The 21125-nt window shown below is 32.5% G+C and overlaps 1 protein-coding gene across 1 annotated transcript; it reads left to right on the top strand.

Annotated features, from left to right (window-relative positions):
- The first annotated feature begins 5756 nt into the window (after positions 1-5756).
- LOC130644287 (cilia- and flagella-associated protein 99-like) lies at positions 5757-21002 on the top strand. Its single transcript, XM_057449825.1, has 23 exons — positions 5757-6102; positions 10301-10375; positions 11384-11459; positions 11533-11627; positions 12150-12203; positions 12522-12580; positions 14247-14335; positions 14613-14671; positions 14931-14957; positions 15795-15875; positions 16030-16136; positions 16342-16387; positions 16612-16905; positions 16978-17036; positions 17177-17259; positions 17547-17599; positions 18005-18085; positions 18166-18225; positions 18550-18633; positions 19009-19088; positions 19152-19240; positions 19536-19609; positions 20256-21002. Exons 1-23 carry the CDS (start codon positions 5995-5997, stop codon positions 20370-20372), a joined length of 1950 nt encoding a protein of 649 aa, XP_057305808.1. The 5' UTR covers positions 5757-5994; the 3' UTR covers positions 20373-21002.
- Positions 21003-21125: the final 123 nt, after the last annotated feature.

The raw sequence follows: 21125 nt of genomic DNA, 5'->3' as shown, positions 1-21125 counted from the left end.
TTCTACAAAAAAATTATACCGCACATGGGTTTCGTTTTTACAGGCATAAAGAAAAAAATCCATTAAATTCGGACCTGCTATGGTTTATAATTTGTTTTGTCAAAAAAAAAGAAATTATATAAATCCATGATAAAATGTCTATTCCGCCGGTAAGTGCATATTTGCAGACTTGCTTCATCCGTTGTCCGTCAGCGTTCACCTCCACATTAGTTAAGAACCGCATGGCTGGATTTCTTGGTAAGACCTGGTTACAAACGACAAAGGGGCCAGGCAAAAGAGATTTATGTTTATGTAGTTCTTTTAACTACATCCGGAGTCTGTGAAATAGCTAGAATGGCCAGGTTGGCTATAAATAGGCTTGCTCATGGATTAAATCTGATAAATGGAAATCTATCGGACGCTTTGTCTGGCGAGTTTCCAAAAATTATTTCAAGGTCTGCCATCGCACGCTACAAATTGGTTTTTATAGGTTGATTTTGAAAACTCAATATTTATTTTTTCAGGTGTGCGATTAATCACACGCCTGAAACGTTTTAGGGGTGTGCCAAGGCGTGCGCGTGCGATCGCACGCCTCTCCTGAAAAAGGCTGATGATTATAGAATTATTAAGACATACCCAACTATCTCCTCCCCATTGCTGAAACTCATTTTATCATGCACACTGTGATTACTGAAATTCAAAACAGTTTCTTACAAATACATTCCTTTGTTTATCATCGACTAAACATGATGCAGCGTAGGAAGAGTTATACATCTGCCTTTAAAATTAATGTGATAAAAATAGCTGAAGAAAGAGAAAACAGAGTTGCGGCACAGGAGTTTTTAGCGGATGAATCAATGGTTCAGGGTTGGAGAAAGGAGAAAAATATTTTGGAAAAAAATCATAAGTGACTTGTTCCTTTTGCTCAGGCACATGCAAATATCCGAATCTTGAGCGCACATTAAAAGAGTGGGTATTGATTCAACGTGAAAATAAGCGAGGTCTCACCACAGTAATGGTGCATTTAATATCTAAACAGCTAGCTGAGGAAATTGGGATTAGAGACTTCGTAAGTGGGCCATCGTGGTGAAGTCGTTTTATGGAAAGAAACCAACTCTCAGTACACACAAGAACGACGATTGGGCAAGAGCTTTCTGACGATTGGGCAGAAAAAACTGTGAGTTTTCGGGCATTTGTTAATCTCAGGAAGCAAGGGTTATCATTGGCTGAAACCAAGGTTATGTCTTTAACATGGACGAAGTACCAATGACATTTGATTCTCCATATGCTCGCTCTGTTGATGTGACAGGCATCAAAACAGTACCTGTCAGTTCAACTGGACATGAGAAAACCCATTTTACTGTGGTGTTGGGCTGTTCAGAAGCAGGTACCAAATTGAAACCAATGATAATTTTTAAAAGAAAAACAATCCCCAAAGAAGAATTTCCGAAGGGTGTTGTAATTCACTGTCAGAAAAAGGGCTGGGTTGATATCGAAGGCATGGAAAATTGAGTTAGTAAAGTTTGGCAAGTGCGGCCAGTGAACTTTTTAATAAAATGTCTTTGCTTGTGCTGGATAGTTTTAGTGCTCATTTGAACGGAAACGTCCGTAAAATGTAAAAAACTGAGCACAACACAACCACTGCAGTTATACCTGGTGGCTTAACGAAGTTGTTTCAACCACTGGATATCTCAGTTAACAGAGCTTTTAAAGCTAAAATTCGAGAGAGATGGGAAAAGTGGATGAGTGAAGGTATTCATACATTTTCCGCTTCGGGAAAAATGAGACGAGCTACTAATGCTGAGGTGTCTCAATGGGTGCTAGATGCTTGGAACTCAATTACCTTAGAAACAATAAAGAATAGTTTGAAAAAGGTTGGAATTACTGATAACATCAACAATAATTCCAATCAGCCTAATGATGGAAATGATGACATAGAATTTTCGTTAGATGGAGGTCGGCCAATAATACCTACAGTTATTGTAGATGCTTTTGCTAGCGATTCCGAGCCTGAAGGTTTTGAGGGGATTTCAAGCAGTGACGATAGTAGTGATGAAGATTAAAAAACATTCCTTATACTTTGTATTTTGTTTTACTTAGCAGCTCTGAAAACGTGTATTTGCATATTTAAAAGTGTCTTTCTTTACATAACAGGTGGCAACAACAAAACATGTGCAACATTCTGTTATTAAATATTTAATTATTTAAAAATATATTTGATGAATGCGTTAATGTTAAGATGAACAGATCAGTTGATCAGGGACGTTTAAAAAATCCTGTTTCGTGTAGCCAGGAAATAAATAAATTAACATTTTTAAAAGATTTTGTACTCTTTACTGATAACATGAACCCTTTTTCACAACTTAAAAGTTTTCTTTCAAAATAGCTACAAATAAAAAGAAAACAGCATTGTCTGATTCAGTACTGTTGGCATCAGCAGAAGATCGACTTGCTCAAATAAATTTCAATTATTATTTCGGCAATCGAAGACAAGGAAGTAAAGGATACGGTAACCCCCTTCAGAGACATTTTTTTTAAAAAAATTATTTGTTTTAATTTTAATTCTTTGGCGTATTTTCCTGATATTTTTAAAAAAAGAATCAAAAATATTTATTGTTAAGAGGGATAAAATGAGAAAAAATCCTTTTTATCTTTTAGAATTTTTAATAGTGTGCTCAAAGTTTAAAATTCCTCAAATATATTAAATCTGTATAATAATTAAAGAGAGTTTTGCAGAACGAATAAAAAATTGTATCTCAACATATAACATAGGAAACATTCACACTTTAATAATCTATACAAATATATTATATCATCTACACCTTTATAAGTTATTTCTTTATTTTTTTCGTTTTTATCCTGTTATGTTATGTTATCCTGTTGTCTGTTCAACAATAACTAGACCCATAGTTCTACGAAAACACTTTACCTTTAATTTTAAATAAAATATTCATGAGTTATTAATCATAACGTTTAAGTGGGTGTAACCGTGATTCTTGCAGGTAAAAGCAAAGGTCTTTGATTTGCTTTTTCTCGAAATAAAATTTTCTGTCGCAACGGTACATATTTTTGTCGAACACTCCCCTCCATCTTGTAGAAATTGTACGAAAACAAGTTTGTTGCGACAATTATATATTTGGCTACAAAACTTTGCTTTTTCTAATGCAGAAAATGAGTAAATATCGAGTTATTGATCTACCATGCTTAAAAATAGATAAATCAGTCATAAAACAGCTATTGTAACACAAAATATGCTGTATTTTTGGAACCACATGTTGTTTTGAGTAAAAAAGCAAGGTTTTTTAGAGCTAAATAAGAGCCTTGCAATCATATTTTTTTCAACGAACAAAAATTTTACTGAGGGGAGTGTTCAACAAAATGAACTGGAAGGGTGAATTTTTGTATATAATTTTTTTCTCCTTTTTGGATTTTTTTTATGGAAATGTTTTATCATCACTCTAGAGATAATTTATTTGGCTTTCAGAATTTAAATATTTGTTGGGGTTGATATAGCGAGCAGAGGAGATATTTTAAATATGCTGAGTATGTGCCTCAGGGGGTTACCATATCCTTAAGACTGAGAGAGTTTAAACGTCCCCCACTTGTCTCCAGCATGAAATAAAATGATACTTAACTAAAAACAAACAAAAACGGAACCACACGCACAGGGTACGTAAAAATCGCTGAATTTTTTCTTAACACCAATGCGGGTTATACATAGTATAATTTTTTTATTGCCGTAATTAAGCGTTTTTTTACATCGCATTTTAAAAGTTTATAAACGAAAAGCAGGGATAGAAATGCTCTTTTAGATCGCATTTTAAAAGTTTAAAAACGAAAAGCGGCAATAGAAATGTTTTTTAAGATTACGTTTTAAAAGTTTAAGAACAAAAAGCAGCGATACAAATGCTCTTTTATATCGCATTTTAAAAGTTTATAAACGAAAAGCGGAGATAATAATGTTTTTTTAAATCACATTTCAAAAGTTTAAAAATGAAAAGCGGCGATAGAAATGTTTTTTAAGATCACATTTTAAAAGTTTATAAACAAAAAGTGGCATTTAAAAGTTGTGAACAACAATGCCTCTCGTATGTTTCTTAAATTAAACCTGCTGGAATCTTTTTAAGTAAATAAATCAACAATTCATTCTCGCGCAATGTATTATAAAACTTCGCAAAAGATTTTTATTATTTAATTACTTCACGCTAATACTTAAGGGAATAGCTTAACAATACATTTACACAATGCATATCGCTATTACAAGAAATATAATTTCTTCGTAAGCGCATTGTTTTTTAACACACAAATATAAACTTGCAAAACCCTTAAGGGGTTTAATTATAACAAAAGACAAACGACTGTTGTCCTCCACGCAAAGGTGTGATATTAGCATGTATGCGGTAGATCACATTCAGACTGTACTGTATAGAGAATGAAGTATTTCAAGCTTCAATGATGTACAACAGTGGCTCGTTAGAGATAATTGAGAACTTCTGTTACTTAGGTGATATGTTGGGCAGTGAAGGGGGTGATGGATGAAGTGTTATACTTGCAGAATATGTTCTGCTTGGAAAAAGATCAGAGAATTACTTCCTTTGTTGACTAGCAGAGTCTTGTCAATTGAGTTAAAAGGTAGGTTGTATACGGCCTGTGTAAGAAGTGTTATGTTGTACGGTAGTGAGACATGGCCAGTGAAGCAGGAAGATCTTGACTGTTTAGAAAGGAATGATATGAGAATGGTTAGGTGGATGTGTAACGCCAGTCTGAGAGACAGAAAGATTTCAGATGAGCTAAGAAGCAGGCTAAGTATCCGTAGAATTAAAGATGTTATCCAGATAAACAGATTGAATTGGCACTTGGAAAGAATGGAGGGGGATAATTGGGTAAGAAAGTGTAGAGACTTGATAGTTCCTGGGGCAAAGCCCAGAGGCAGACCGAGAAAGACTTGGCAGGAGGTTATAAGGACAGACTTGATACAGAGGAAGTTGAGTTTAGATCTAACACAGTCTAGATCAGATTGGAAGAGGGTCATTAATATACCCTGTCCAACCCATACTAGCATGGAAAACGGACGTTAAGCCGAGAATGACGATGATGATGGGGTATATATGTTGTTTGTTTTTTGCAGTCCATTTTTGTCCAGGTTGAAAACAGCTGTGCTGTGGTTGTGCTGAGTAATCTTGTTGTTTTAGAATTTGGTATATATATGTTATTTGATTACATTTTCTTGCACCTGTTGAACTAGATCATTCTAGCGAGAAAGGTCTTGCCTGTATAACTGCTAAAAGGTGTAGCACATTATAAATTTTGCAGCATACAGAATGCATAATTTCTAAGTTATATTAATAATTTGTTTAAAATAATTAATAATTCTGTACCAGTTAAAAATTATCTACGATATGAGAAAAAGTTCTTTTGGGGTGGGAGGTAGCTTGCTAGCTAGAGAGCTAACCTTTTTAAGTTGTTTAAAAAAGTGAGAGGTAAGATTTAGATAAACAAAGGAATAGTATATGTTGTTTAACCAGTTATGAGGTTATAACGGACTATAGCTATGTAACGCAGTAGTTATACAAATATAAGAAAAACCAGTTCCTACAAAGCTGAGAGCAACAAAGGAAATTTTGTTTAACCAGCAGCACTCTCATGAACTGTCGGAATCCTCGTTTAGACAAAGTCATCAGCATTATGTTTTCGTGTACACATCTACGCGATATTCTCCTTGTTCTGCAGATTACATATAAAAAGCATATGTGTTGCCATGGTACCAGTCTTGATTGTTCAAACAATTTGTAAGTATGTTGTTGATTTTATACAAAATAATTCAAGGCAAAGTTGCTCATTTCAAAAATGGCTGCTCATTGATTCGATTCTGCTTTAAAAATATCTTTTACCTTTTATTTTTATTTTACCATGTAGCTATAGCCATAGTTACATTTTATATTTCTTTGTGTTATGAACATTGTCTTTCCTTATGTAAATTTAGCTAAATGTTTTTATATTTATTAAGAAACAAAAATGAAACACAAAGAGCTGATCCACATTGTGGTGTCTGCCCTTAACGAGTTTGATCCAAATGTTCAAGGATTACAAGAATTTATGCATGACTTTTTAGTATCACAACAGGTAAGTCAAAGTATTACTCTGTTTATTGCTAGTTCGCTTGAGAAACCAGTGTTAATATACACATTGGGTCAAGGGAAATTGCATCACAGATTATGTCTAGGAAAAAACTGATGAGGAATGTCTTTTTTTAGGCAGGGGCTCAAACACATGCAGGTAGTGGACAAGAAATTGTCATGTAATTTCTCCGGTTTTTATAGATGAGTTGAGACGTGGCTTATATTTGATTTTGCATCGAAAATAATGCACACACATGGCATGGAGTGGGTTTGTTCTGCCCAATCTTATGCCACCATCAAAAATATGTTATGTTCCCATCCTGAAGACTCAACAAAAATAAGTCGGTCTTTTAAAAAGTGTGTCACCGGATAGGACAAACCCAACTGTACACAAATGACTCTTACAATTTTAAAAATTTTTTGTCTTAAAAATAGGAGAGGCCTGACTATTGGCAAACAATTCCTATACTGTTAAAAGACTGTCAAAGATGAGGACAGGTCAACTATTGACAAAGGACACTTGTGCTTTCAAAAATTGAACCAAAAAGGGACAGGCCTAACTATTAGGACTTTTTAGAGACAGCCACAACTTGGGTCAGTTTGAAGACTCCCAGAAGTTCAACTTTGTACCACACCGTTTCGAATTTTCAAAAAAATGAAGACAGGTGTGGGCATAACTATGAAAAAATGCAGTGTTTATAGGAGAGGAATAAAAAGAACAAAAAATGTAAAAAAGAGAATAAATCATAAATTCTCTAAACATAATCAATTACAAATATCAGCTAAAGTAATGAGCAATACAAATACCATGTCATAATCTCTGTTTTTCTTGAAAATTGAAAAAACACAGACATAAATTGACAAGTTAATTTGTTTAATGTGGATAAATAGAGCGTTCGACTCATGTCCAAGTGGTTGAGGGTTTGATCCCTACATATAAGGCTGTCGTCCAGTTGGGCAAGAATTTCAAAAAGGTTTCTGCAGCGCTAGTGGGAGATTTAAAGATTCCAGAACTGCCTTTGTGGACCACTCCTGAAAATAATTATAAAAGGTGTATTGCTCCAACCTTGCACCTGGTGAAAGTTAAAAATTTTCTTATGATATACACCTATTTAAAATAAAAAAAGATAAAGCACAGATGTGTTTGAAATAAAAAAAATCTTTCTCTCTATTCTCATTAAAAAAACTTTCTCCTTATTCTCATTAAAAAAACTTTCTCCTTATTCTTATTATCACCTACCATCTCGACACATCAAGACAGATTTTGTCACGATACTAGATTCTTGATAGATTGTGACAATTTATTTTGATTGTTTCTTATTATTATAAACGCAGTACATCGCGTATCGAGGGAGTCCGCGCACGTTGCGCGCTCGATATGTTAAACAACCTTCTTCCAGTACTGTATATAAGGGCAAGTTTAGGCGTATTTTCTACTTAAACCGGTGGTTGTCCTCCAAAACCGCCCGCATTTTCCCGAACTCGTCCAAAGCATTTCCAAAATGCAATTTCATGTAGTGTTCTAAATGCCCGGGCAATAAGATTAAACAAGGACGGGCAGGACAGGCATTTGTATTGCCAAATGAGGTTTAGCAGGGCTTCCTAATTAATTTGACTTCTGGAAGGTGAGTTGTAACAGACTCCTACTGTGATGTGTTCCCTTTTACTTGTGGTTAACCCAAGCCATGTAAGAGAAATTGGGGAGATGGCACACTGTGTGGGCCGTTGGATGTTGCTGGGAGTTGTTTAGTAGAGTGCGGCCCCTAATTGGGTCTGTGTAGCTAAAAATGAGCATTTAATACTCTAGGACTCTCCATCTAAGCCATGGCGCCTCCTCGAAACAATGAACAGGGTATATTCCTCAGGGGCGGATACAGGAATTTAAACAAGTTAGTCCATTTTTTTACAACTCGCAAAGAAATGGGTGTTAAAAAAATGCAAAGGGTTTAAGGATGTTTTTAACTTAGCGCATAAAATCCCATTTTAAAAATACATTAAAGCCAATATGAGGAAAACCAAGCAGGGACAGGTCTATATATTAGCCAGTTTCATACTGAGATTTAAAGCTATTTTACTTAAAATGACATGTTTCATAGTGACCGGTTTGCACACTATATTGAGGTCAAAATTTCTGCACGCTTTGAAAAAAATCTCCAGTATTAACCCTCTATCCAGGAGGCATTTTTTTAAGAACTACAAATTTTTGTGTACCGCATAGCTTCCTCTCTACGCTGGAGAGCATATTTCAATGGATTTTTGGTGACCAGCCGAATAAGAGTACCGTTTTATGAAACCCTGTGTGAGAAAAAAAAAGGAATAAAATTTATACGAGACAACATAAAATTATATTTTATAAAATATAAATTACATTTTTTATGTGAATAAGCCATTTTCCGTTTTTATATAACTAACAAAAAGTTTTTAGCTTAGTGATTTTTTATCTTACTAGTTCAAAAATAGTGCGAAAGTTTTTCTGCACAATTTATCTGCATTCTAACTAGCTAAAAACACATTAAAACATTACAAAATCTACTTCTTCCTAAACACCATCCATCGATAAACAAAGTTCACCAGAAAATAGTATTTTTCGAGGTCTTGTAAAGTAAACCACTCTTTTAAGCCAAAATCGTTGATTTAAAAAGAGCAGCTTATTCCACCTTCCATCTGCTTTTAATTCAAAAATTTGTATTGCCAAGCACAACAACTTTCTTTATCCAACTTAACTAAAAGCAAAGCTTTAATAAAAAAACATCATGCGTTTTCTTTCTCCAGCTGACAAAAAACGTTGTACAAACACCACACATGCTAGCTACGCCTTCAAAGTTTCATATTCAATTCAGCATGGAAATCTCTTCACAAGTCAGTTGCAATAACCTTATCAGGGGGTAGTTGTACAATTTTTGTCAAGTTCTTATTTCTTTGCTGTTTTATGACCTTGATAACAAATCTTCAAAAGTAAATATGTTGTTTCTTATTTTATTTTTGTTGCAAAAAACTATTGTGCGACGAAGTAAAGCATCATTTTTTTGTTTTTAACGGTTTATAATGGCATTTCACAAGCCACTATACCCCTTAATGAATATTCTCGCCTTATTTGACTTACTTGGGGGTTGGTTTATGCTTTTTACGGTCACATGTTACCATTATTTATATTTTTCACCCCCTGATACAACAAGTAAGTCAAAGTACAGCGAGATTGAATTAGGTGGTATACGCTACAATTTTTACAGTGAATTAAAGCAAATAACTGAATTTTGTGCCCCCTAATAAAACAATATGCGAAGTAAGTTACAGGATAATTAAGCAGTTTTTTACATATTGCGCCACATCATTAATGAATATGTGTGTATATGTTGTGTGTATTATGTGTAGAAATTCTATAGAATTTCAACCCGGAGCATATTATGAAAGCCACCCTGGAAAATTTTGTGCTTAAGTGAAACACTTTTTTGAAATTGAAACAACAAGGCTTTTGACGAAAATTAAGTACGTCCACCCGACTAGCTTGAAATACCCTAAATCCGCCACTGTCCCTCGATATTTGTGAGGCTAGCCATGTAACATTATGCACATCTATCTTACTATCTATCTAAATGCTTAAGTAGGCTTATTTTATGATAGTATATATATATACTAACGTTTTCATTTTATTTAATTTCTGTCATCTGTTTCTATGACTTGCCTCACCATTGCAAATAAGAATTATACAATTTATAACTTGAAAAAATATTTTTGGACGATGGTCATGAATTTTTTTAAAAATCATGAAAAATCTGTGGAGAAGTGATTAGATTTTATTTTAAAAATTTTGCGTCCTCCGTATGGAGATAAATGTCACCCACACAATTATAGTTTTCCCTTTCCATTATTATTTTGAGAGAATTTTCCTTCATAGCCTATTAAAAAAGAGGTAAATTATTATAATTGTTTTTCTGATGGTTGCAATGCCCCGGATTTATTACATGTCCTAAAGTTTTAAATTGCTCTTTTTTAGTAATGATAATAGCATTTAAATTAACGTGACAATGCTACAACACACAAGTTTTATAAATTGTTCTAAGTGTATTTTTTATTATGATACCAATGTCATACTTCTGCAATTGTTTTCAAGTGATAGCTTCTATTTCTAAGGTAATAAGAATAGGAAGCCATTGGGATCAGTTTTTATGAGCTTATCTCTATGTTGAAGTTTTTTATTGTAGGAAACACATCCAGATGATTGTACATTTATACAAGAAGTTTTCTCTGGCTGTATACGATTTGAAATGGCTATTAATGTAGGAAAGATTTTTTTACTTTTTATTTATTTTGCAGACCAATTTCAAAGCAAATTTCTGAAATTCTTACTGTAAGCCACATGTTGGGTATTTTTTTCATCTTCCATCTGAACCTTGGAATAATGGTGCAGCTAGAAAGTTTTTCAATCTAAAGTAAAGCAAACCATTGCACTCAAACTCATTTTTGCTGAAGTCAGCAGCAGTGATTTTTAACTGTACAATGTGTCAATAAATAGAACAAATTCTTTCGAATTCTCTTTAAAAATAAAATGGTATACGCTAAACAAGTGCTGAAAAATTCTGTTAAAAAAAGTGCAAAGATTTAGTAGCTACTTTTAAATTGAGTAAACTGCATCTGTATCCATACTGTATAAGCAGGTAAGACAATGAATCTCGTATTATGTTTCTTTTTTGTTTACACCCTGTTTCTAATTTTATATTTCTTTTTATCAATACATTGTTTAGTTATCGAATCCTTGTTCCTGGCATCAGTGAAAAAAGCTTTAGTTGATATAATGTTTCTTAAATAAGTTACTAAATGTTAGCCATTGGTTTGACCATTTAACTTATTAAATTGGTCCCTTAAAAACTTTTACTGTTATTTATTTCCAAGATGTCTAGACATCTGAAAAGGATTGTGAGATGGCAAACAGGGTGGCCTAGGGTTGTTCTGTTTCATCAGCTCAGAAATAGTGCTTGTCAACCTAACTTTCTTAGTGCCTTAAAATGTACTTTGTTTCCAAATGTGATAACTTTTTCTCCTTTGGGAAAGATATTCATAGAGAAATATAAGTAAAAAACTTAGTGAGACTAACTTGGTCCTGTGTAACCCTAGGAGTACATTTATTTTATTTTATCCTTAAACTTTTTTATTCTAAAAATGTCCTTGAATGACCTGGAATTTAAATTTAATATTGGGTGGAAGATGAAAGATATTTTCATTTTTTAATGTCACACTTGAAATAGATTTGTATTGATTTTTAAACTGAGATTTCTTGATTTATTCAGGTTGTTGTAAGTGGATTTTTTCGAAGTGAGACAACCAGAAAAACCTGTTTGATGAGTGATAAAAATTTATACAGAGGTAAATAGGCAATTTCCTGATAATCAATTTCACCTAAGTTTCACTGATTGATGAAATTTATGAATTTTTTCAGTGCTTGTCTACCTGTCATTGTTCCGTTTGGATGAACTAGGAGTGGCTCACTATAGAAAGTTTGTATTGTCGCAGAATTTAAACAAAATGCACAAGGTTAGTATACTTAAAGGTATATCTTTATCATCTTCAACTCAAAATTTATGAGAATTAACAACCAAAAACAACCATATCAGAAAATATTCAATTTAAATGATTTAAGTGAATTTCCGAATGTGTATAAACTTTTTCTGAAAAAATGCGTTTTAAGAGATGCTCAGTAGCCAAACTTTATTTCAGTTTGACACCATTATATGGTAGGCTAATATATGAATATATTATGTCAAGGTGGTTACACTTTACCTTTTGGATAGAATTTTCTTAAGAAGATCAACATGTGTACAAGAATTTAATAGAACAAACTATGTAAAATGTAAAATTATTTTGACCATAATCAGACATTTTTTAAAGTTATTTAAAAACCAAAAGCTTTCAGATCCAAATAAGAGTCTGATAAAAAAAAATTGCTTAGTTGTCTAAAATATTGTAAAAGACAAATATGACACATGTATGGGCAATCTTTTAGCTAACAAGCACTAACAAGCCTATTGTTAATATGTATTTTTATATATTTTTCAGTTTTTATCATTTTTTCTTGACGAGACAAGATTGAAAACATGGATTTTTGCTGAGGTGGGTGATTTTATTATAAGGCTGTATATATAAAATCACCAAGGTTGGTGTAGAAGTCAGTTCGGTTACCTGTGCCAAGATTATTACCTAAGGTGAAAAGTAATGAACCAACATTCAAAGTTTATTTAAAGATACTTGATATCAGATGAGCAAAATCATTATGTTAATTTTACATAGGTTGTGGAAAGCAACAATGAATTACAGTTTTTTATGCTTGTATATACTAGTAGGTTTTTTCATAAAGGAAAAAGTGCTTTTAAATTGTGATTATGTACTAATTAGGATTATAAATGTTGAACTTTTCTTATCTGTTTGTAGTGGTGTAAAGCTTATGATCATAGTTACGTTCAAATAAATATGCTGTCTCCTCTAATTAGGTGAGTTCATTAAAAAAATTTTTGTGCCATCTCCAGGTATGCTTTCAAAGATGTAGCAACAAACGTTTTTGACTTATCAATTCTTTCAGGGAAGATTTGTGATATCTCTAAAAGCATTTTGTATTCAAACGTTATCCTTCAAGAAAAACATTTATTTTTTTTTTCTGCTTGTGAAGTTTAATTAAGAGCAACACACATATGCAAACAAAATTCTTGGGTTTTGGTTCTTGATAATGATGTCTAAATTCTGTACAACGTAAACATTGATGTGGAAATGTTGTTGTAATATGTTTTCTATCTGTGGTATGATTTTTTCTTTGATGGTGGTGTGCATTAAAGGGTTGCAAAATTATGTCATTTTTTCATGTTCTTTTTAGCAATTTGAAAAATAAATATTGGAAATATAAATATTGTAACAAACAACCAAGTTTATTTTTGATGTGATCTGATTGGATAATTTTTTAAAATTTTGATTTTCTGAATATTTTCTTAAGTAATAAATACCCAAAAATGATTTCTTATGTAGCCTGTCCATGACAGCTGTAGCTGAGGAAAAGTACCCCAGAATGAACTTGCATATTCATGACATGATAGAATTTATATTATTCAATGGAAAACAAATGTTTGTGACAGTGTTTTGTGTTTTATGATACTACAACACTAAGCTAATATTTAAACAAAAAGAATGACAGCAAAAATTAGTGGTGGACAAGAAATCCATTAACCAGAAGCATTTTTCGGAAATTGAAAATAATTCTAAGAATATGTACAGTTTGACCTAGCTAGACTGATATTAGGGAAACAAGGTAGGACCCAGTCAGATTTTTTACCCAGTTATCTTCTCCCTTCTTCTAAGTGCCTCAACCAACTGACTAATCAAAAGCTCGCATAATAACAAAATTTCTGATTACTTAACTTATTTGTGGAGAATCATTTTATAGAAAATAAGGAAGACTTTTTATCACATTACTTATTATTGACATGCAGAGTTGCAGAGTTGCAACTATTAAAAACTTCTTATAAAACATTTTGATGATCCTTTCTATAAAATGATGCATTACATCAGATCACATTATATTAGCCGATATGATTGATTTACACAATTTGTAAATCGTAATACCATTATAAATAATAAATCGTAGTACCACCAGTAATACCATTCATTTGGTATTACTGATAGTACTACGGTTTTGGTAAAAACAAAAAACAAAATCAAATTGCAAGATAAAACACCTGCTGGACAGAGGTGAGACCTGCTCAGTAAATTGGCCATCTTTAGTGAATTAATACGTAAATTCCTAAAGGGACCATAAATGTTCAACCTGAAAACCTGTGGCTAAGCCTCTGTGTTAAGATTTAATTCCTTTGAAGTCAGAATCTAAGAACTTGTCTGTGGACAGATTTTTCACGAAGTTTAAAGCTATTGCCCTATTTTTTTGAAAGTTATGCCAAAAATAAAATATTCCCTCTATCCTTTTCCTATCCTCTTCTAGTAAAGATATTATAAATGAATATTATATAGGTAAAGAATATTTAATAACAGCTAGGAATATAAACCTTTTCTGATGCCTATCTGAGAAATATCCAAATTTATATCAATAATGCAAACAGAACTTCTTTTGCCACGGCTCACAACAAACTCATTTTGTGAGGACTTTATTTTTAGATGGTTACCTGAACTGCAAGAAGTTTTGAAGACGCTGACAGATAAAGTAAAAAATATACAACACCAAAGAGATATTCGCTCACCAACAGGTCATTCAGTTTTACAGTTATTATTTGTGCATTGCAAAATTTATAACTAGCAACTGCAGTAAACGATTAATGTTATTTAGAACTCGTTTTGAGAAGCACAAAAAGCTAAGAAAACAAAAATTCAATAAAAACGTAACTTTGTGCCTCAAATAACTTATTGACATAAATATTAAAAATTGATCACATTGAAGAGATTAATTAAGAATTTAAGGCTGAGGAAAGTCAATGGGTTCAAATTTAAAAATTTATTCGCCTTAAAACTTATTTTTGTATTTAGCTGTAAAACCATTCAAACTGACCAAAGTGAAACCAAGAAGCGTTCCAATTCCTGAGAAGGTAGATATAAATTTGTTTACCTTGAATACTGTATTAAACCCCCCATGGATTATTTGCTAGACATGACTTTTGAGAGTGGGTGCTTATTGAAAGGGAGGGGAGAGGGATTTTATTGAAAGGAGGGGCTTTCATCAAGTATTTACGCTATATGTTTTCTAAATGGTGTTTCAGAATCAAGGATTTTTTTGTTAAGAAAAGCAGTGTAAAGATATGTTTAAAAATAAATGCTGGATGCTGATATAAGACTTGTTTTTTTTAGATACCAACGTTGCAGAAACATCAACCTGTAAGTATAAGCAAAAAATCATAAAAAGACGTACTAATATAAGTCGTTAATCATTATAATAAAATAGTAAAATATAAGAAAATGAATCTAATTCAGTAGTGATTCACATTTTAATATTATATTATTTTCATGAGAAACCATAGGTAAGACTATTGAAGTTTGACTTACATTTTAAAGTAAACTTGCGACGGATAAAAATCAATTAAGACACTTTCTCAATGCAAACAGGTGTTCTGCGATATGCCAGCTGTACGTACATTGCAGAACGCAAAATCAAAATGGTTTTGCGTTTTAAAACTTATTAACCAGGTCAAGTAAATCTCTGAGAAATATAATTGATGCAATTTAAGGGGCAATTTTTGAATAAAAAGAGTCAATTTTTGTTTCTTTTTGAACATAACAAAAAAAAAAGTCCACATGCATTAAACTCCCTGGTGTAAGTAAAAGCAAAAGATGCTACATTTTTTTTTTCGGTATCAGAAGAGGGTATAAGTGTTTCTATGAATTCTTCTTGTAAAAGAGACTCAATTCTGTAATATCTAGAATTACTTGTTATAGAAACAGTTATTCATTTTATTGCAACTATTTTTTCCCAAATTACAATTTGTTTAAAGAAGGGTCAATTTTTCCCCTTGTTGTTTAACATTCTAAACATAAAAGTATCGACAATCAGAGAAATAATATTGGATTTAAAATTACAATAATTTTCGTTATGGTATTGAATGCTGGTTTCTGATTTCTGCATTTTTAAATAATTCAAATTAAGTAAAATTTCTAATGATTTGCCTTTCCTGTTGCTAAGTCATTCTTAGTATTTGATGTAACGAACATGTTTAGGTCCCTGAAAGCACTTATCGACAACCAAGAGAAAAATTAGTACTGAAAACTGTAAAGAAGAAGAACAAAATAAAAGCAGAAGTAAGTTCTATTAGTGCTTCACGTGGTCATTTGTTTTTATATGTAATTGTTTTCTCTCTATTACATGTTCTACCTTTGATTATTCTTTTTTATCCCCGTACTTTATTTTGTAAATATTTTCATTCTGCAGAATAAAATTCCGTTCTCTTCGTAGAAACAACTCATCGAGGCTTCTATGAACCAGTTTGAATGTGCAAATGCTGAAAAGTCGGAAAAAACTAAAGATAGAATGAAAAAATACATGCAAGTAGAAGATGAAAAGTTAGTTCCAATCATACTGTTATTTATTCTGTAGTAGCTGAATTTTTTTCTTCGTCTTTGTGAAACCCATTTTTTGGATGTCACAATCGTTGTACTGTCCATATTTCCAATCGTCTGTGGGAAGTTGCAATCTTCTGTCATAACTAACTGGCCTCCAAAGAAAATCTCAGCCAACCTTTCACAAAGCGATATTTTTATCTTCCAGATTGAAGTTCAATATGTCAAAACTAAGAGTTTTACCAGCACACAAGGTAACGAATTTTTCTTAAAACAAACCTGCAATTTTAATACTGGAAAATAGAAGAAAACATGCAGTTTTCGAACAATCATAAGAAAACGAACGAATCAGTTCTATTAACAAAACTGCTTTGCTTAAAGCCTAAGAGCTCTTCCTAAATACTTGTCGTCAAGGACAAACCCTTTCGCGATTTCAAGCCTTGCTGCTACATATCTAAGGATGATATTTTGTTTGCAGGAAGATAACACACCTATTCGTTTGAATGCTGCTGCCATCATGCGTGAAGGACTTTTGATTCAAAAAAAGGAAGAAGAAGAACTAAGACAACTAACAGAACTGGCAACAGGTGGGCGAGACAAAACTGAATTTTTATCATGGCAGAAAACAATGCGTGAAAAAGATCTAACAGAAAAGTTAGCTAATATTGAAGCAAAGAGGCTAGATGGAAAGTTGAGCTATGAAGAAGCCATACTTGCAAGACAAATGCTGATTGAAGAAAATAAACAAAAAGTTCAAAATATCAAACAGGAGGTACATATATAGGGAATTCGTTTTTTATTTTCCCGCCTCGTCTTTGTTATGGTTGTGCTATTCATCGTTTAGACTAAAGAGATGATGGATGCGTATTTAAAAGAAAAATTTGAAAAAGAGAAAGAAATGCGGTGAGAGCCTTTTTATGTCCTCACATGCAGGCATCATTAACGTTATTCATGTGAGTAGTAAATCAAGCTTAGGCGGTTTAAATAAGCCATGGGTTATTATTTGAAAATGATTGTATCGTGTAGCTGTTATTTGTTTTTAGAACACTTGTGGAACAAATTATGGAAGGACATGAGAATGCAAAAGAAGCAAAAGTGAAGTTGAAAAAATACAAACGTTCAATTGGTTTGTGAATAATTCACTACTTCATCCAATACTTCAGTTCTTACAGTGAATCATTTAAATTTAGCTATCCTTTTCCTCTTTTTTTCTTGTTTTTCCTTCTCTATCTTCATTTAATTTTTTGCAAAGCAGTTTAGGGATTACACATCAAATTTGAGATTCTATAATACTTGTCGACTTTAAGTCCTTAATTTTCTTTAATATTCTCACCTTGTTCTCTATTTCAAAAGTATATTTTTTTAATAAATTTTTTTGGCGTTGTGTTTAGTTGTATGTACATGTTGTTTTAGTTGCTGACGTCAACAACGAGAGTAAAGAACTTATGAGGAAAGCTTTAGAGGAGGTTTGTTTATTTGTGTGTGACCACGTCTTACAACTTCCCAAATTTTCACATTCTCTTAATCAAATAAATTTTAAAGTTGTCATTAAAAATACTTAAAATCTTTTTTGTTTGCGCTCATACATTTACTCAATGTATTGTACGTGTTATGATTTTGCCTGATTAGAAACTGGACAGCCCATTTTTGTGTTGGGTGTCCAACTGAAGTAAAAATGAACAAACTAGTGCACTTCGCTCACAGCAGTGCAGCAAAAATCCGAAAATTTGTAACAAAAAATCTAGACTTTTAATTCTAATTCTAAGCAGATTGAGTTTCTACTTTTAAAGGTCCTGTTCGCGGTGTCATTTTGCTCATTACTGTCCCTTTGACACCACACAATCTTTCGTTTGTTTATGTGTTATTAACAGGCAGAGATGGAGATGCGTGAGAAGGTGTCCCTGATCGCAAAAATACGAGCAATAGAAAGTGTACCAAGGATACGGTTTAAGGTAACATCTTTCTTATTTTGTGCCTATCTATTTATGTCTATCTGTGGACTCTTCTTATTATTGTGGTTTCGAATTTTTAGTTTGTTGACTTGACAGAAACATCAGGAGCTGGCTTGCTTGGGGAAATGTCATTAGCAGAGGTAAGCTTCTTGGAGGTTTTTTTTGGCAATTTAAGTTCTTGATAAAGACAAAGAAAAATAGTATATGCGTTCCATTTTTTTTTTTGGTTAAAAAATTTGTCTCAATAAAATGCTGACTTTTGTTTGTGTTCGGTTCAAACTAGTGATGTAGAGTTTTGCCGTTCACTTTTCAGCTTCACTTTTATCTAAGTAAAACGTTGTGTGGGGAAATATCAAACCGTTTTAGAGACTCAATTTACTAATCTGAACCAATATTCAATATTTTTAAACTTCTTTAATGTTGTGTGCAAGAAAAATGACGTTTTACTTCGTGTGTTTTTATAGCTAAAAGAAAGATTGCATTTATTGAGGATTGGTCAAAAAGAAGAGGAAGATAAAAGAAGGAGAGAAATTCTTCAAAGTAAAGTGGTATGTTGTATAAATTATTGACTTCATATCGTATTGCCAGGTTCGTATTCATACATATTTTTTTTCTAAAATGATGAATTAATACGAAGTGCAAGAAGCCATGCAGTAATTGATAGCCTTAGAAGAAGAAATTTTAAACCATTTATAAACGCCCTTCACCTTATTTTTGACTTGTTCGCAATTTTGAGCAAAATTAACTTTTAACTATTTGAGGATACTACTTCGCGGTCTTTATTCTACAATCTTATAAAAATGTACGCGTTCGCAATTTTTTACAATTCTCGAGATCCTACTTGCAAACTAAATTTCTTCCCTTAAAGTGCATGTATTGACAGTAAACATTTAAAAATTCTTTCATATATTTTGTTATCACAGGATAAAGACCAGAATTTGATGGACACGTTAGAATCTATTGCAAAACATCGTTCACAACAGGGTAAAGAAGCCGCAATAAGGTATGTGCACTTTGTTAGCTACTCTTGTTTTGTTCAAGTATTCTTTTTATATCTCTCTTTTAGATTTGAAGAGAAACGTTCAGCGACAAAACGCGAAATAGCAAACCCCAAGGTTACAGCTCTTCAAGAAAGACTCTCTGCTAGGCGAGCAGGTAGTTGGAATTATATTTCTTGTCATAAATGTTAATTTTATTATTATTTTTTATCCCTTTTGGCTCTTCGTCAGCAATAGTAGAAAGATTCATTATGGTCAAAACAGGTTAAAGAATCAGTACATAAATCACAAGACAATGCGAACCGTGTGGGCTTACCTTGTAAAATTTGCGCACTGCGTGCACGATTAAACTTTGACGAAGAAATCAAAAAAAAAATGTTGTTGGTTGATATGTACATCAGTTTAGAAAATTTTGTTTGGCATCAAACCTTTAACATTCATGTTCTTTTTAGAACGTGAGAAATACCGCATCCAGTCAAGCCCACCCAAGTTGGCTAGCAAACAAAAACAACTATCTACGCAAAAGGTATTACGTGATGTTTATTTTATTGATGTACTACACTTTCTAATCAAATTTTCACTAACAGGTAAACGAAGTGATTCGAAACGGGGGAAAAAATTTTCCCAGCACTTGATCTTCGGTGTTATCCTAGTTGGAGAGGAGTATCAAAGCTAGAGTAAAAGCAAGACAGTTACGATAAATTCCTCTAATAATCCCTTGGAAACTCCCTCAGATTCTTATCGAATCCAATTATCTTTTTATTTGAAAATTACAATTTATTTGGAGACTTTCCGTACATTATTTTTTAAAAAGTTATTTACTGTAATCCGAACAAATAAAAACAAGGGATTTTAGATGAAGTTTGGAGATAATAAATTTGTGTTTTTTATACTGGAAAGATTAATTTAATTTATGAATTTTGAGCTAGAAATTCTTAATTTGTAGTTATTGCAAATACTTAAAATTTGCATGCTACTTTTTAATTAAAAAAACAAAAACGATTTGAGGCCATTGTAGAGGGTCTTGAAAAACCAAACGTGCTATTTTGTTACCCCCTCACTATAAAAACTGCGTCACTGGTCCTGAATTTTAAACATATACCTGTTGCTAATAACGTGTAATAATAACTGAAAACCACGCTGTGATAAACAAAGAATTATTTTGTTGTTAGGATACATTGGAAGAACTGCGGTGGAGAGAGCTGGAGAGAAGTCGCGAAAAAGCAACGAAACTTCATACGCTTACTGTACAACGAGTGCTGAGTGGTGGAAAATTAGTCAACAGTTGACTGGCTGAAAATGTTTATAAAATATATAAATTATAATTTGTGCGAATATTAAAGAGAACCAGTTTCGCGTTTTTTTTATTCGCGTATCGTAAAAAAATCTAAGAAAAATTATTTTTTTATATTTTTAATATAAAGAATTTCCATGGAGCCATCTGTTTACAATTTCTACTTTTTTGTCCACATTTACAGTGGCCAATCTTCTTTGGTCGGTTACTTCAGCATGATTATTTTGTTGAAATATTTCTAATTGCTGCATTTTTAAAATCTGTATGATACAATTCGCTTTATTTAATCGCGCCTTCCGTAAATTCCCTTTTTAGTGAAGTCAAGCTATATGTTTTCACAAGAACTTGTTATTTTAAATTCATACATTTTCTGTAATGCAATGTTCTGAAATTATTTTTTTAATTTTTCTGCCAAAAACTCGTTCTTGCAATTACTCCTTGAAAGTTTTACGAATCGTAGCCATTCTACATTTTTTATTGACTCCTAAGAAATACGGCAATGTATTTTAAAATGTACATATTTTAAGATTATAATATAATTTATGCAAACTATTTTGCAATTTGTGAATTAAATATTTCACTGTTACTAGCGACGTCTGGTTTTAATCTAGACTGCGGTACGTTTATCGTGAGTTACGGCGCGTTCTTTTCGAAATTCGATCGAAAGATCTTGATCGATCAAATTCACAGCGACAGGTATCGAACACATTTTTGTTTAACTGTATTGTTGAAAGTATGTGGGAAATGA

The sequence above is a fragment of the Hydractinia symbiolongicarpus genome, chromosome 5 (genome assembly GCF_029227915.1).
Source record: "Hydractinia symbiolongicarpus strain clone_291-10 chromosome 5, HSymV2.1, whole genome shotgun sequence".
In the NCBI taxonomy this organism is placed as follows: Eukaryota; Metazoa; Cnidaria; class Hydrozoa; order Anthoathecata; family Hydractiniidae; genus Hydractinia; species Hydractinia symbiolongicarpus.
This window is presented reverse-complemented; position numbering and strand designations above follow the sequence as displayed.